Source organism: Octodon degus, unplaced genomic scaffold, assembly GCF_000260255.1.
Source record: "Octodon degus isolate 3935 unplaced genomic scaffold, OctDeg1.0 scaffold00070, whole genome shotgun sequence".
Taxonomy (NCBI): domain Eukaryota; kingdom Metazoa; phylum Chordata; class Mammalia; order Rodentia; family Octodontidae; genus Octodon; species Octodon degus.
This window is the reverse complement of record NW_004524646.1, coordinates 8,657,947-8,671,150: the sequence shown is the minus strand read 5'-3', so window position 1 is coordinate 8,671,150 and position 13,204 is coordinate 8,657,947. Positions and strand designations below refer to the sequence as shown.

Here is a 13,204-nt window from a genome sequence, read left to right as displayed (position 1 = left end):
AAAAAAAAAAAAAAAAAAAAAAAAAATTAAATAATCAAAGTTTAATGACAAAAGACCTTTCAAATTTCCCAAGACTGCTTGTCGTCATATTAAACAACTCTTTCTTACTTGATGGAAATGGTAACATTAAAGAGAAAAAAATTCAAAATCTAAAGCTTTTATCTCCCACCATGAGCACAGGCCTAAACCAAAGGAAACCAAGTGTTATCTTGTCTCAGACTTGCAGCTCATAATGCAAACTCTTGCCAGGCACAGCGGCACACATCTGCAACCCAGTAACTCAGAAAGCTGAGGCAGGAGGACAAGAAGTTTGTGGCCAGCCTGGACAACTTAGGGAGATCTTGTCTCAAAATAAAAAGGAATGGACATGCAGGTCAGTGGTCCAGTACAATCCCGAGTACAACAACAAAACATTTTCTATACAGAGAAGGATTAAATATATTTAAATTTCCAAGAATTGTTGTCCAAGAGAATGGTAACAAGGTACACTAATACAGAGCGTCAAAAACAGTCCTCTTACACTTCAAAACTGACAGTATTTTGAAGGGATATCAGGATTAAGTAGGGTTGTAAAGTAAAACCTGAATCACTAGAGTATAATGTCAGTCTTTTTGAACACTCAAGCATCATAAATAACAGCATGAAAATACCAGCAGTGAATAAACCATGAGACATTTCTCTGTATTCTATAGGAATAAATTTTATATGACTCACTATGCATTTAGAAAATGGCTAAAAAAAAAAAAAGCTTCATGCAAATACAGAACTAAAAACTAGTATTTGATAAGAACTCCCAATTAAACAAAATGAAGTAGACTTTTTTACATACCATTAAGACTTCTTATGCACCTTATATCTAAATTTTTAAGCAGACTGTCATCTCGTAGGTCCAAATCTTCTGGAATAGTCTGCAATGCTAATCTTGCAAACAAAATATCAATCTAAAACAAAAACAAAACTTGAAATTCCTTATCTGTCAAAACATTTTTAAGGTACTTCTATTTTAAAGTGGCTAATCAAAGCCAAGATCTCCTCAGTGATTAAGAACATGCCAACATCCTTCAGAGTCTACAAGATATTAATACATATCTACAGGTATTCTACTCAGATGTCAAAGCATAGTAATATGAACTGGAACTTGTCCATATGCCAACTTGTTATTTTAATTATAATTAAAGGTGGCTAAATGCATGTTAAAATTAATTCTCAGTTCATACTTTATGAGTTGTAAAGGTAACTGCATAACAAAGAATGCCTAAATGTAAGGAAAATATCTTTATAGTTAGCTCAAAAACACCTTCCAATAAAATAAGGAGCTCTATATAAATGAAAACTCAAGGGACAGCGAGATAGCTCAGCAGACTAAACATCTGCTTAGGCAAGCACAGGGACCAGAGTCTGATCACCAGCACCACATGCCACGCTGGCCCCAGGCTTGCTGAGCTGCCCATCGAGACCAAGCATGGTGGCACACGCTTGTGATCCCTGTGCTGGGGAATCTGAAAACAGGAGGATCACTAGGAGTAGTCAGACCCTGTACCAAATAGAGAGAGAGAGAGAGAGAGAGAGAGAAAGAACACACTCAGATATCTATTATTATAGTATGGTTTCCTATTTAATTCTGAATAAAAAGAAAACATGAAAACTAGAGAAACACCCAGTATACAAAAACCATTTTGGTTTGGAGTTTTTGAAATCAGGTCTTGCTATATAGCCCAAGCTGGCCTTGAACTCATAATTCTCCTGCTCCCAATGCTAGAATTATAGGTATACATTTCCATGGCAAGCAATAATCAGAGTTACACCTAAGGTCAAAGCTCAGAAAATTCAAACAGCAAATTTTTTTTCATGAATAAAAGAAATAACACATTATCTGCTAATTATTTCCAAGGTTAAAACTTTCCAAAGCACTTCGTGTTTTTATAAATAAGCCAATTTTAAAAGCAGTTATTTGAAAGAGCGTATTGTAAAAAATCATTTAAACATATACTTATGGAAGAAAAGTGCTATATTGCTATACAAATTAAGTATTTGTATAGTACACACTTTATAATAAAATATTTCAAAGTATCTCCCAATTATCAAAGAAATAAACTTTATGCTCATAAAAGCAGTTAACTTAAAAGCAAATCAGACACAACTCTAATAGGTTATGATGAAATTATGTAACAAGTTGAAACACAAAAATGTAAAGACACTTCCTAAAGCAGTATTTTTTTTACATAGTATATACCAGAAAAAACTAACATTAAAAAATTCACACATCACTGGATTCTATCCTTCAATATGCAAACATTCTAAAGTTGATTTAGGTCTCTGACAAAAAAATTTTTTCCACCTTTGTAATCCATTTTGGGGAAAAAAAAAAAATGGGAGATCACTTTATAACTTACATTAGACTTTTATTTTGAGACAAGGTTTCTTTCTGAGTTAACCAAGCCAACCTTCAACTTGCTCTACACAGCCCTCAACTCGCGCTCTTCCGTCCTGTGAAGTGCTGGGATTACAAGCATGTGTCACCATGCCTGACTCTACAGATTGCTTTTTCAGGGTTTTTTTGAGACAGGGTCTGTCTTGTTATATTGTTTGCAATGGCCTTGATTTCACTATGCAGCCCAGGCTGGTCTTGAATTTGTAGCACTCTTCCTGCTTCAGTTTCCTAAGTGCAGGGACTACAGCCATACACCAAGTGCTATTTAAACATGCACAGTAAATCTAAACTAAATGAACGTAATACTACTTTACAAACTTCGTGTTTTATGCGTACTTGTTAAGGCCAATGCTTGGACTTTTCAGATGGTATTTGGCCTTTTTATGTAGCAATTTTACAAACTACTATTTCTTTGGACAATAGCCTTTTTCTGTCTAAAATTTAATAATCTTTATCGTTATAATATTATAAGGACTTTCTAGCACCATTATGTTCAACAGAAATAACACAAAAATAAAGTCGTTTCACTATCAGCATGTTCCCATTTCTTGCACTATTCATGCTGAAAGCTCAACAACTGGAGCTCTACACTAGAAGTCTACCCCAGCGACAGCAAAACTATGGCACATGCGCTGCAGCAGGACATTTTCATCACTGAACGCTCTAAAAGGTTAGCCATCACTGCTCCAGGAGAAAATAACACATACAACGCTTCACACTTTTGTTACTGCCTCTATGAAACTAAAACAAGAAATTTTGCTTATGAAAAAGTATTTTGTAGTAGCACTTCAGTCTTAAGGTTTTATTACTCCTATTTCAGCTTTTAGTTTAACTTGGTACTGAAGAAAAATAAACATGGCAAATACTATAAAAAAGAAAGTGACTTTAAAAAAAAACCTTGTTATTAATAATTCTAATTCCAAATTTTTATTTTATTTTATTATTATTATTATTTTTTTTTTCGGAACCAGGGATTGAACTCAGGCCCTTGTGCTTGCCAGGCAAGTGCTTATTCTACTGAGCCATCTCCCCGGCCCCTTTGAATCTTAAAATAAACCAAATTTTAAATCCACACCTAATCAAACTTAATGATACCTTATAGCAAGAACTGTGCATCTGAATCACACCTTACCTCTATCCCATCAAAACAGAGTTTGATGACTGGTACAAATGCCTCTTCAACAGCCTTTAAGGAAAGTGAAAAAGTTTAGTTTCTGAAATTTCACATTAAGCCTATACTACTTTTAAGCACTTTAAAGTGTGTGATTTCTAAAATTGCTTAAACATAATGCAGCATAATGCCAGATACAAAATAAGTTCTCAGCAACTAGTTTTGACCTTTATGCTCCAGGATTCCAAACCTTGACTTCTGTCATTCATCAAATGCAGAGCTATGTGCATAATTTGTATTTATTTTGTTTGCCTCTATTTCTTGATCTATAAAAAGTTTACAGATTTATGACTTTAGGCTTGTTGTAAAGAACCTAATGTAAATACATGTTAAGTGCCCTGAATGGCCCGGCAAACTGCAATACCTCAAAAAATGATGGCATCCCATAAAATTCACTTAACTAAGCAGACTTTTGTAACTCTTCCCCTCACTCCCAAACATTTACATACTCTTAAATCTTTTACTTCTTCTTGTAATTTCAATTTATCATAGAATGACGTGAAAAAGTCACTTCGATCAACATGTCTCGGTGCAACACACAATGCATCAATATCGGCACCTAAAAAATAATAATCCCATCAACCACTAGTACTAAAAGAAAATTATTTTGCATCTTATGGTAGTATTTGACGTTAGCAATCTGTTTATTGTACTGGCAAGATCTAACTGTATCAACTCAATAAAAATTACCAGTCGGTAGAGCTGAAAAGCATGGTTCTAACTGACAAAGCGTGCTTTTTTCTGATATACCCTGTGTTTTAGAGAACCCAGATAAACCTACAATGTACAGTAAGTCGATTCAGGACTTTCATAATGAAGAGGGAATTATTTAAGCATAGGCTCTATGTCCTTGTATCAACCAATATGCTAGTTAAGCAACCAAAACTGTTTTCCATACATACTATATGACTGGTGCTTACATACTATTGTATCAAAAAAGGAGAGCTAAAAATCAATTATTGGGATCACAAAAGGGAGAGATTATTGTGAAGTCAGGTCACTATCATTTTTCTAAAATATGAAATATTACAATGCTGAGTATGTAGCTCAGTGGTAAAGAGTTTAACATGTGTGAGGCCCTGTACTATCAAAATTAAAAAAATGTAATGAAAAGGAAAAGAAGAGGCAGTGAGACAGCATCCTAAAGGCTATTTAGTATTTTCACAAAGGGGGCATGGTTCTACCTGTCTTTCTGCTTCCCTGAATAACACAGAACACATCAATGTGATATTACTATGACAGAATAACAGAAGACAAGAAAACACAGCTGAACACAAAAGAGTATTAATCATCATATTTTTAAATCTGAGCTCAGATGTTAATAATTAAGAAATATGGCCTCAAACTGATGGGCTCCATCTACTGATTTTGCCATAAATAGCAAGAAACTCTTTCTCTCTCACACTGCTGTGTTTGTGAGAATAAAAGTACTGGGCAAAATAAAATAATGAAAATTAAGAACTTAGTTTAGTACCCACTTTAAAAAGTTTAATAAATGTTTATTATGAAAACTATTTTTGTGGAGAAAATAGCAAAAGATTTATGAAATAAAATAGTGATAGTGATAACAACGGCAAAGAACTGGACATGGTGGTGCATACTTGTAAAACCAACACGTAGGTGGCTGAGGCAGGAGGATCCTTGTAATCAGCCTGGACTACAAAGTAAGCTCAAGGCCAGCCTGACTGGCACAGTGAGACCTTGTCACAAGAAGACCAAAAAAAAAAAAAAAAAAAAAGACAAGAGACATACACTGGCTTGTGTTTTGCTAAGCTACGTTTTATAATATGTCTATAATAAATGTATGTAAGGTACAAAGAAATGACGAACAGCATGTTCCAAAAGAACTTTACTGTGAAAAATACTCTAAACACCTGCAATACCCAATGTAGTATCTAGTAGCTGCACTGGCTACTGAATAAAGTGTGGCTAATGTCTGGGAGCTGAATTTTTCTTAATTTTAGTGTGCACTGGACACTACATGGAAGATGTAATTTTGTGTCTTCTAAGACTGTCAAGTCCTTATTCTTCCATGCAAACCTAAGCTTGTACAGGATTCATAAACAATGAAAAAGAACATGTCATTATAACCCATGTTATGTAATCCTTAAAAAATATATTCCTTCAAGAGAAACAAATTCTGTACCTTTTGTATGTACTCCTAATCTGTAAGATCCAAATGTAAAAATTTTTCCTCCAACATTTTCAATTACAGACTGTGGAAGATTCTGTTAAAACAAACCAAAGAAAAAGTCAGTAAAACACAAGGGTAATTTTTATAATTTTTGACAGAGTTTGGGTTTTTTCTGAGACACTACCACAATATGTTGTCCAAGGTGGCCTTTAATTCAACATGTGGCCTAGGTTAGCCTCCAATTAGTGACCTTCTGGCCCAAACTTCCCAAGTGTTGGCATCACAGGTGTATACTACCACATCTGGCTCACACTGTACTTCTAAAAAACCAACACAAGTCAGGTGATGGGGGGGCCACATATGTAATCCTAGTGACTTGGAAATAGAGGATCCTTTAAGCTCAGCAGCTTAAGGTCAGCCTGGGAGACATAGCAAGAGTCAACCTCATATCAAAAAGAAAAATAAATAAAACAATGCCAACTTTTATGAGCATATTCAAACATAGAACTTTACCAAAACCAAACAGTCCTTCATAGATCAATCTAACCTGACAGTCAAGCAATTTCCAACTTCTAATAGTGTTCTTTGGTAGACACACACTGCTCTAGAATTTGCTACATTTCTGGAAATCATAAATGGAGATCAAGTTATTCCACAGAAGCAATGTTAATTAAAATCAGGGCATTTGTTCATGACGTAGGTCCTACATAAGTCATGAATATTAGATTCTAATAAAAAAATATTCTGAACACTTAAAAGGTATTCAATGTTAATACTAAATATCCCACAGAATACTGCAGTATAACTTTCCCATTTCGAAAGTGACTTCAAAGTCACTAGTGCTAAATTAATGTTTTTTTCAGATTTGTGAAACACTTTCACATTGAATGATTTTTTTAAAAAAACAGACTTAGGAGTGTTTTTTTCATTCAGAACTATCAGAGAAAAAAGATGAAGCATTCAAAAACTGTCTTCCTACCATGGTGGTACATTATCTATAATCCCAGCACATGGGAGGCTGAGGCAGGAATATTGCTCTGAATCTGAGGCTAGCCTGAACTAAATGGCAAGGTCCTATCTCAAAACCAAATCAAGCCAAGTGTCTTCTAGCTCTAGCACTACAGTAAAAGGACTACAGTAAAAAGATTACTATAAAAGGACTACTGTATATTCAGTGGCCCTGTTCATATTTGTCCCAACATAAAACAGAAAGGTCCTTTCACTTTCCAATTCCTTAGTATAATAATGCAGTTGGTATCATAACACATACAGAATTACCCCCCTTCCCAGGGCCGGCCAGATAGCTCAGCAGATTAAAGTGCCTGCTTAGGCAGAGGCAGGGACTGGGTTCAATCCCTGGTGTGCCTGCCCCACCCCCTGGGGTGTGCCGAGATGGCTGGGCCTAGTGGCGTGCGCCTGTAATCCTAGCACTTGGGAGGCTGAAAACAGGAGGATCACTACAAGTTAAATTGGGGTAGTGAGACGCTATAGACCCCGTACTAAATACATTAAAAAAAACCATTCCCTACACCAAAAAAATTTAAAATGGCACTAATCAAAGTGTTACTTCATATTCTAAAAGAATTCTAAAAGTTTCTAAAGATTCAAGAAAGGCCAACAGTCATTCTACCTTATAAAGTGTTGCCCAACTCTGAAACTGGAAATAAAACCAAATCTTTAAACTTCAAAGATTCAGTGACTCTTGTTGAAGAGGGCTTCTATAACCATTACAATAGAAAAAAAGGTATGAAAATTGTTAACACTGTTAAGTATGGCCTCTGCTTTCTTATATTTAGGTATTTATAAAGATCTGCAATGTTCATCTGGTTATTTAAAATAAGATAATGAGCTATGTGTACAATTATAGTCATAAAAGTTAAAAACTACAATGAGCTGATGACAATGGCAATTAAAACTCATACATTTAGTGGTCGCTCTGAGACAAAACTGAGGATATGTGCACGCTATGTACCTCTAATGTCCAACAGAACAGCGACTATATTCATCACCACCAACTACCTGAAATCTGGCTAGTGTGATCAACATGTTTGTTCCCACTAGCATAAACCACTGGTGGTACAAACAAATCTAATCACCTTTATCAGCTTTTTTTAACTGATAAAATAAAAAGCCACCTGATGGGACAATCACACATGTACCATCTACTAATGGTTCAAGCCATGGGACAGTGAAACATGAATTTTATATAGCCTCTTCCTGAATATGTTAAAAAACTAAATGTTTCATTCTAATTCTAACTTAAATAATCACATGTAGGTTAGACATTACTATAGTACAATTCTAGAGATTCCTGTACATATCCTATTATGGTCACTGTAATCAGAAAATAAAATTTATTAATTTGGGTTACAGAAAAAAGAACTTTTTCAAGAAAAGCAGAGTCAAAAGTTTTTGAATTTTTTTAACTATGTAGTCAAGATAACCTTGAATTCAAGGCTGAAGCAGGTGGACTGACGCAAGGTCAAGACCAGCCTGAACAACATAGTGAGAACTTGTCTCAAAACAAAACATTTCTCTTACCAAGATCTAGTCACAGATCCCTCATAGTAACTTAAAAGAATGCTGCTATTAAAATCTAAAAATAGTGATAGTTTGATAAACTAATATCAAGACTATTAAAAAAAAGTCAGCCTATTGTTGTAAGATTCCTTAAAAGGAGATGGAACAGTGGAAAATAAGCACTTCCCTGGCAAGTGTAAGGGGCCCAAGTTCAATCCTGGTTCCGGAAAAAGAAAGAAAGAAAGAAAGAAAGAAAGAAAGAAAGAAAGAAAGAAAGAAAGAAAGAGAGAGAAATCCAGACCCTCATGCATGTTAAGAATCCCCCCTTTTTAGAAAAACATCTACTGCTTCACTAAAGAATGTAAGTAGTTTAATTACTGAGTTCAGCTTTGAAATGTTGCAATCAAAAAGTATTTAAAAGAAAAAAAAAATCAGTAAGCTGGGCTGATTTTTTTTTCTTTCAAAATAACTAAGAAACAAAATATAAATTGATTATCAAGGGCTGGCCAGATAGCTCAGCAGATTAAAGTGCCAACAGTCTAAAATGAATGCCACATTAAAGACTTTAAATTCACTTAAATAGCACCAAGTGAGGTAAGACAATTACTGTGTTCTATTACTATATACAAAACATCACCTTACCTTGCTTTCACTGATTTCTCGTATCCATTCTTTCACCAGGTTATTTAATTTTCCCAAAATTAAAATCCTGTTGGTAAAGTAATTGTCAAGTATCAAGTTGTTTTTCCATATCACTATGGGTTGTACAGTCTTAAATAGATATTTTTCTAAATTTTACATTTAAGTAAACAGCTGCATGCAGAAGCGAGTTATATATAGGCAATGTTTCACTGGGTAAGGTCCTTTCTTCTCCTGACTACTCTGCATTGTAATTACCAAAACCACCAAATATCAAAATAAGAAATCTATTTGGAAACTATTATCTTTCTTAAGTAGCACTCTTGACCAAAACACAAATCTGAAATAATGCTGACATTCTAAATGAGTACACAATGCATTAATTTCCATGTTAATAATATAAACTACAGACACACAGAGCCTATCTACCTGCGCTGCAGTTCTTCTTCCTCTTCAAAAACCCCGAAGGGCTTCAGAGTCTCGATGAGTTTCTGTGTCAGCACCCAGTCGGTCTCCTTAGGGGCTGCTAAACTGATAGGCGAGGTGATGCCATAGTGCTTCTGCGGTGGCTGCGTCTGTTGTGATCCCTGTGTTGTAACTGGACTAAAAAATGGATTTGGGATTAAATTAGTGCAAAATTTCTACAATTTACAAACCATTATGACTAGAAAAACTGCATCAGTAAAATACATTTCTAAACAATTCATTCCCTGTGATACCACCAAAATTTTTACTTGGGTGTGTGTGTGCGTGTGTGTGTACACGCATGTGTAAGAAATTGAACTCACAACCTCATGCTTGCCATTTGCTGCTGAGCTGTATCCCTGGCCTAAAATTTTTACTTTCAAAATACACTGTCTTACTAAAAAACATAACCAAAAGCTGGTGACCAGAAAAAAGTTATTTCTCTTCTTCCCTCAAGGACTTTAACTTCACTACCACCTAAGTCTCACTAAGCTATAAGAATATGAAGCATACGCACTACTAGAGAAAATACAATACAAAAAAACTTGTGAGAAATATTTCCTATTGAAACAGTGAAGATCTCTGTTACCTCTAAAGCATTAATAAACATATACTTCAAAAATGCTATTTTTGCAATATATGAAAAAGTGTTCAGTATCACTCGTCATTCGAGAGATGCAAATTAAAACAGATTCTGTCTCACCCCAGAAAGAATGACAATCATTAAGAAATCAACCAATAACATGTGCTGGAGTGGCTTGAGGAAAAGGGAACTCTTCTCCATTGCTAGTGAGAGTACAGACTGGTGCAACCAGTGTGGAAATCGGTGTGCAGATTCCTCAAAAAACTAGCCCTGGAGGTCCCATTTGACCCAGCTAGTTCCCTTCTATGTATCTTCCCAGGAGACGAACATACCACAGAGCCAATACGTGCACCTATGTTTATAGCAGCACAATATATAACAGCTAGATCTTGGAAACAACCCAAACACCAATCAACTGAGAAACTGATTAAAAGGTATGGTCTTTTTACATAATGGAGAATTACTCAGCTATAAAGAAGAACAACTGAAAATTTTTATAGATAAATGTATGCAACCTGAGACCAGACTCAGAAGTGAATTACCCAGATGCAAATGTATAAACATTCAACTATCTCCCTAGTGTGAGAAGCTGAAAAGAATGAAAGTGATCCAAGATGCACGAGATTGTAAAATAGGAAGAAACTTCAAAAGGAAAGAAAAACTGGTTTAGAGGGATAAGGAAAAGGAAAAAGCAAAAGGAAAAAAAAAATACATACATACATATATATATATATATATAAAAGAGGGTAAGTATGCTGCTGATTTCCCTCAGTTCATTAAAGGGATAGGCTTGGGCTAATATTGTTGGAACAATTAAATGCTGACATCTTGTACTCTGAGTAACTGATTTGAAGGTAACAATATGCACTGTGTTCACCATTGTTACCCTCCTGTCATATTGTTCTGGAATTTTGTTGTTTTTTGATTCTTTTTCTTTAAAAATATTTTTAGATGCTGTTTTTGCCAGCTACAGAGGTTACGTAACCTCCAGTGTGCTGGGATTACAGGTGTGCATCACTTCACAGGGATACATGTCAACATTTTGGTGGTGATGGGCTGAGGAGACAGCTCAGTGGAATAAATGCTTGCCTGGCAAGTGCAAGGTCCTGAGTTCAATCCCTGGTACCACAAAAAAAAAAAAAAAAGATGGGAAAATAAATCATGTCAGTTGGGACATTTATTTATTCAAAATGTAGCCACATTATCTAGCCATGGAATTATAAAATAAAACCCAAATTTGTTCCATGTAATTCAAGAAAACGTGTTGTATGTGTATACAGAATTCAAAAGACATGCATAAAATAAGCAAAAATAAATCACAACTAGTTAAAAAGAAACAAATACATCTTTACATGTTATAATGGGTGCTGTAATTCATCTGCCTCACAGCCAGGTGGCTGTCATTCAAATTTAAGCACTATTCTCACACTTGAACCACAGGTGGTACACACGACTGTCTCATCAAGTGTGTTGTATCACTTCTTAGAGACTCTTTTACTACAGTAATGCAAAGAGAGGTAGTGATTAAGCAGACCACATATCACTGTTTTACAGTTCGTTAAGTAAAACATTAAAATCATATAAAATACAGCTAATTTGTAGTACAGCAGTTGTGAATGTATATACTCAAGCAATGTTATAAGATTTCCACGTTAAAATTCAGAGAATTACTGTTATTCATGAATGTAAATTTCTTTAATGAAATAAATTTGTTGATTATAAATTTTAATTGGTATAGATAGTATTAACGTTTCCATTTGGGCAGTAATCATTCAAATTAAAGCAACTAAATAAAGCCCATACATACTCTATTAATTTTATCAGTAAAATGACTGGTAATAGTGACCAGATCCATTGATACCACCAGCAGTCTAAGCTGCTAATCAGATAGCCATAATACATTCATCAGTAGTGGAGGCAGGAGGATCACTTCCAAGTTGGAGGTCATCCTGGGCTACAAGAGTCTCGGAGTGAGACCACCCAGGGTCTGTGGATCCTGAATAGACAGTGCACAGGCCAGGCATGTGAGTGAAACAACCTGGGGCCCGCGGATCCTGAAGAGACCCAGAGCGCAGGCCTGGTGTGTGAGTGAGACCTCCTGGGGCCCACTGGATCCTCATTTGACCCAGAGTGCAGGCCCAGTGTGGAACTCTTCAGCAGAACTCCCTGCAAAACGAGGCAAGACCTATCCAGCTGATTCAGGAGCAGAGCATCTTGCCAGAGTGATAGAAAGGGTTCAACTTCAAGGGCTGCAGCAGGAAGAAGTGGACTACAGCAGTCAGACCCCAGCCAGATCCAAGCAGTACCCACCTGGAGGAATCTGAACTTCGTAGATCTGGACCTGGTGCTAAGGTATTAACTCTATCTAAGCTCCACACCAAAGGTTAGAAGACAGTGGTATACAAAATGACAAAGAGAAGGAACAAAATGCAGTCTCAGGCCCCAAGTCCACTCAGTACAATTGCAGAAGACACTAGCATAGAGGAAACTGGAAATCACACTCCGGATATCTCTGAAATAATAGTGTTGGAAGTAAAGAAACAACTGCAGAAAGACATAGAAGAAATCAGATCAGAAATAATTTCTGAACCAAAAAATGTAGTTATAACTATAATAAAAGTACTAAGTGCTTCTAAAGAATACACTGATAAAAAAAAAAAATAGAGCAGAATATAAAAATGGTGGAACCCCTGAATAAGCAATTTAGGAAAGAAACAATGTATGAAATAGATTCAAAGTGATATACAAGGAATTAAAACCTCAATCACAAGATGGCAAAACCATTTGAATGAAAGTGAAAATAGAATTTCTGACCTTAAAAACACCATTGCAGCTAATGAAAAAGAAAAGATCTCTTAAAAACAACTAGGATGCAGGAAAAAATAATTCAATACCTGCAAGACAGTGCAAAGATGAACAATGTGAGACTAATAGGCATCGATGAGGAGTCAATACAAATGATATAAAAAGAATATGAAAAAAAAAAAAGAATATGGGCAGAAGTAATAGCAGAAAACTTCCCAAATATGGGGCAACAATCTGACATTCAGTAACCGAAGCATAAAGAACTCCAAAGAACATCAACCCAATTAAATCCACACCCAGACATATAATAACCAAGATCCCAAAAATTCAGTATAGGAACAGAATAATAAAAGCCGCTACAGAAAAGAAACGGATCACATTTAAAGGAAAACCCAGCCTTTCTGCTGGTGGACACCGCGGAGGAAGCATCATCAGGCTCTCTTCCGACTGCCGTCA

At 35.6% G+C, this 13,204-nt stretch overlaps 1 protein-coding gene across 1 annotated transcript in view; it reads right to left on the bottom strand.

The window, feature by feature from the left end:
• The window catches only part of Papola (poly(A) polymerase alpha), a 68,600-nt gene that overhangs the window by 35,083 nt on the left and 20,313 nt on the right, over positions 1-13,204 (bottom strand). The window contains exons 2-9 of the mRNA XM_023719636.1: positions 11,296-11,440; positions 9,325-9,498; positions 8,899-8,965; positions 5,749-5,830; positions 4,052-4,161; positions 3,564-3,617; positions 826-941; positions 170-182 (exon numbers count right to left, since the gene is read on the bottom strand). Coding sequence (XP_023575404.1) covers positions 170-182; positions 826-941; positions 3,564-3,617; positions 4,052-4,161; positions 5,749-5,830; positions 8,899-8,965; positions 9,325-9,498; positions 11,296-11,321 — 642 coding nt within the window. The 5' untranslated portion in view covers positions 11,322-11,440. The remainder of the gene's footprint in view (positions 1-169; positions 183-825; positions 942-3,563; positions 3,618-4,051; positions 4,162-5,748; positions 5,831-8,898; positions 8,966-9,324; positions 9,499-11,295; positions 11,441-13,204) is intronic.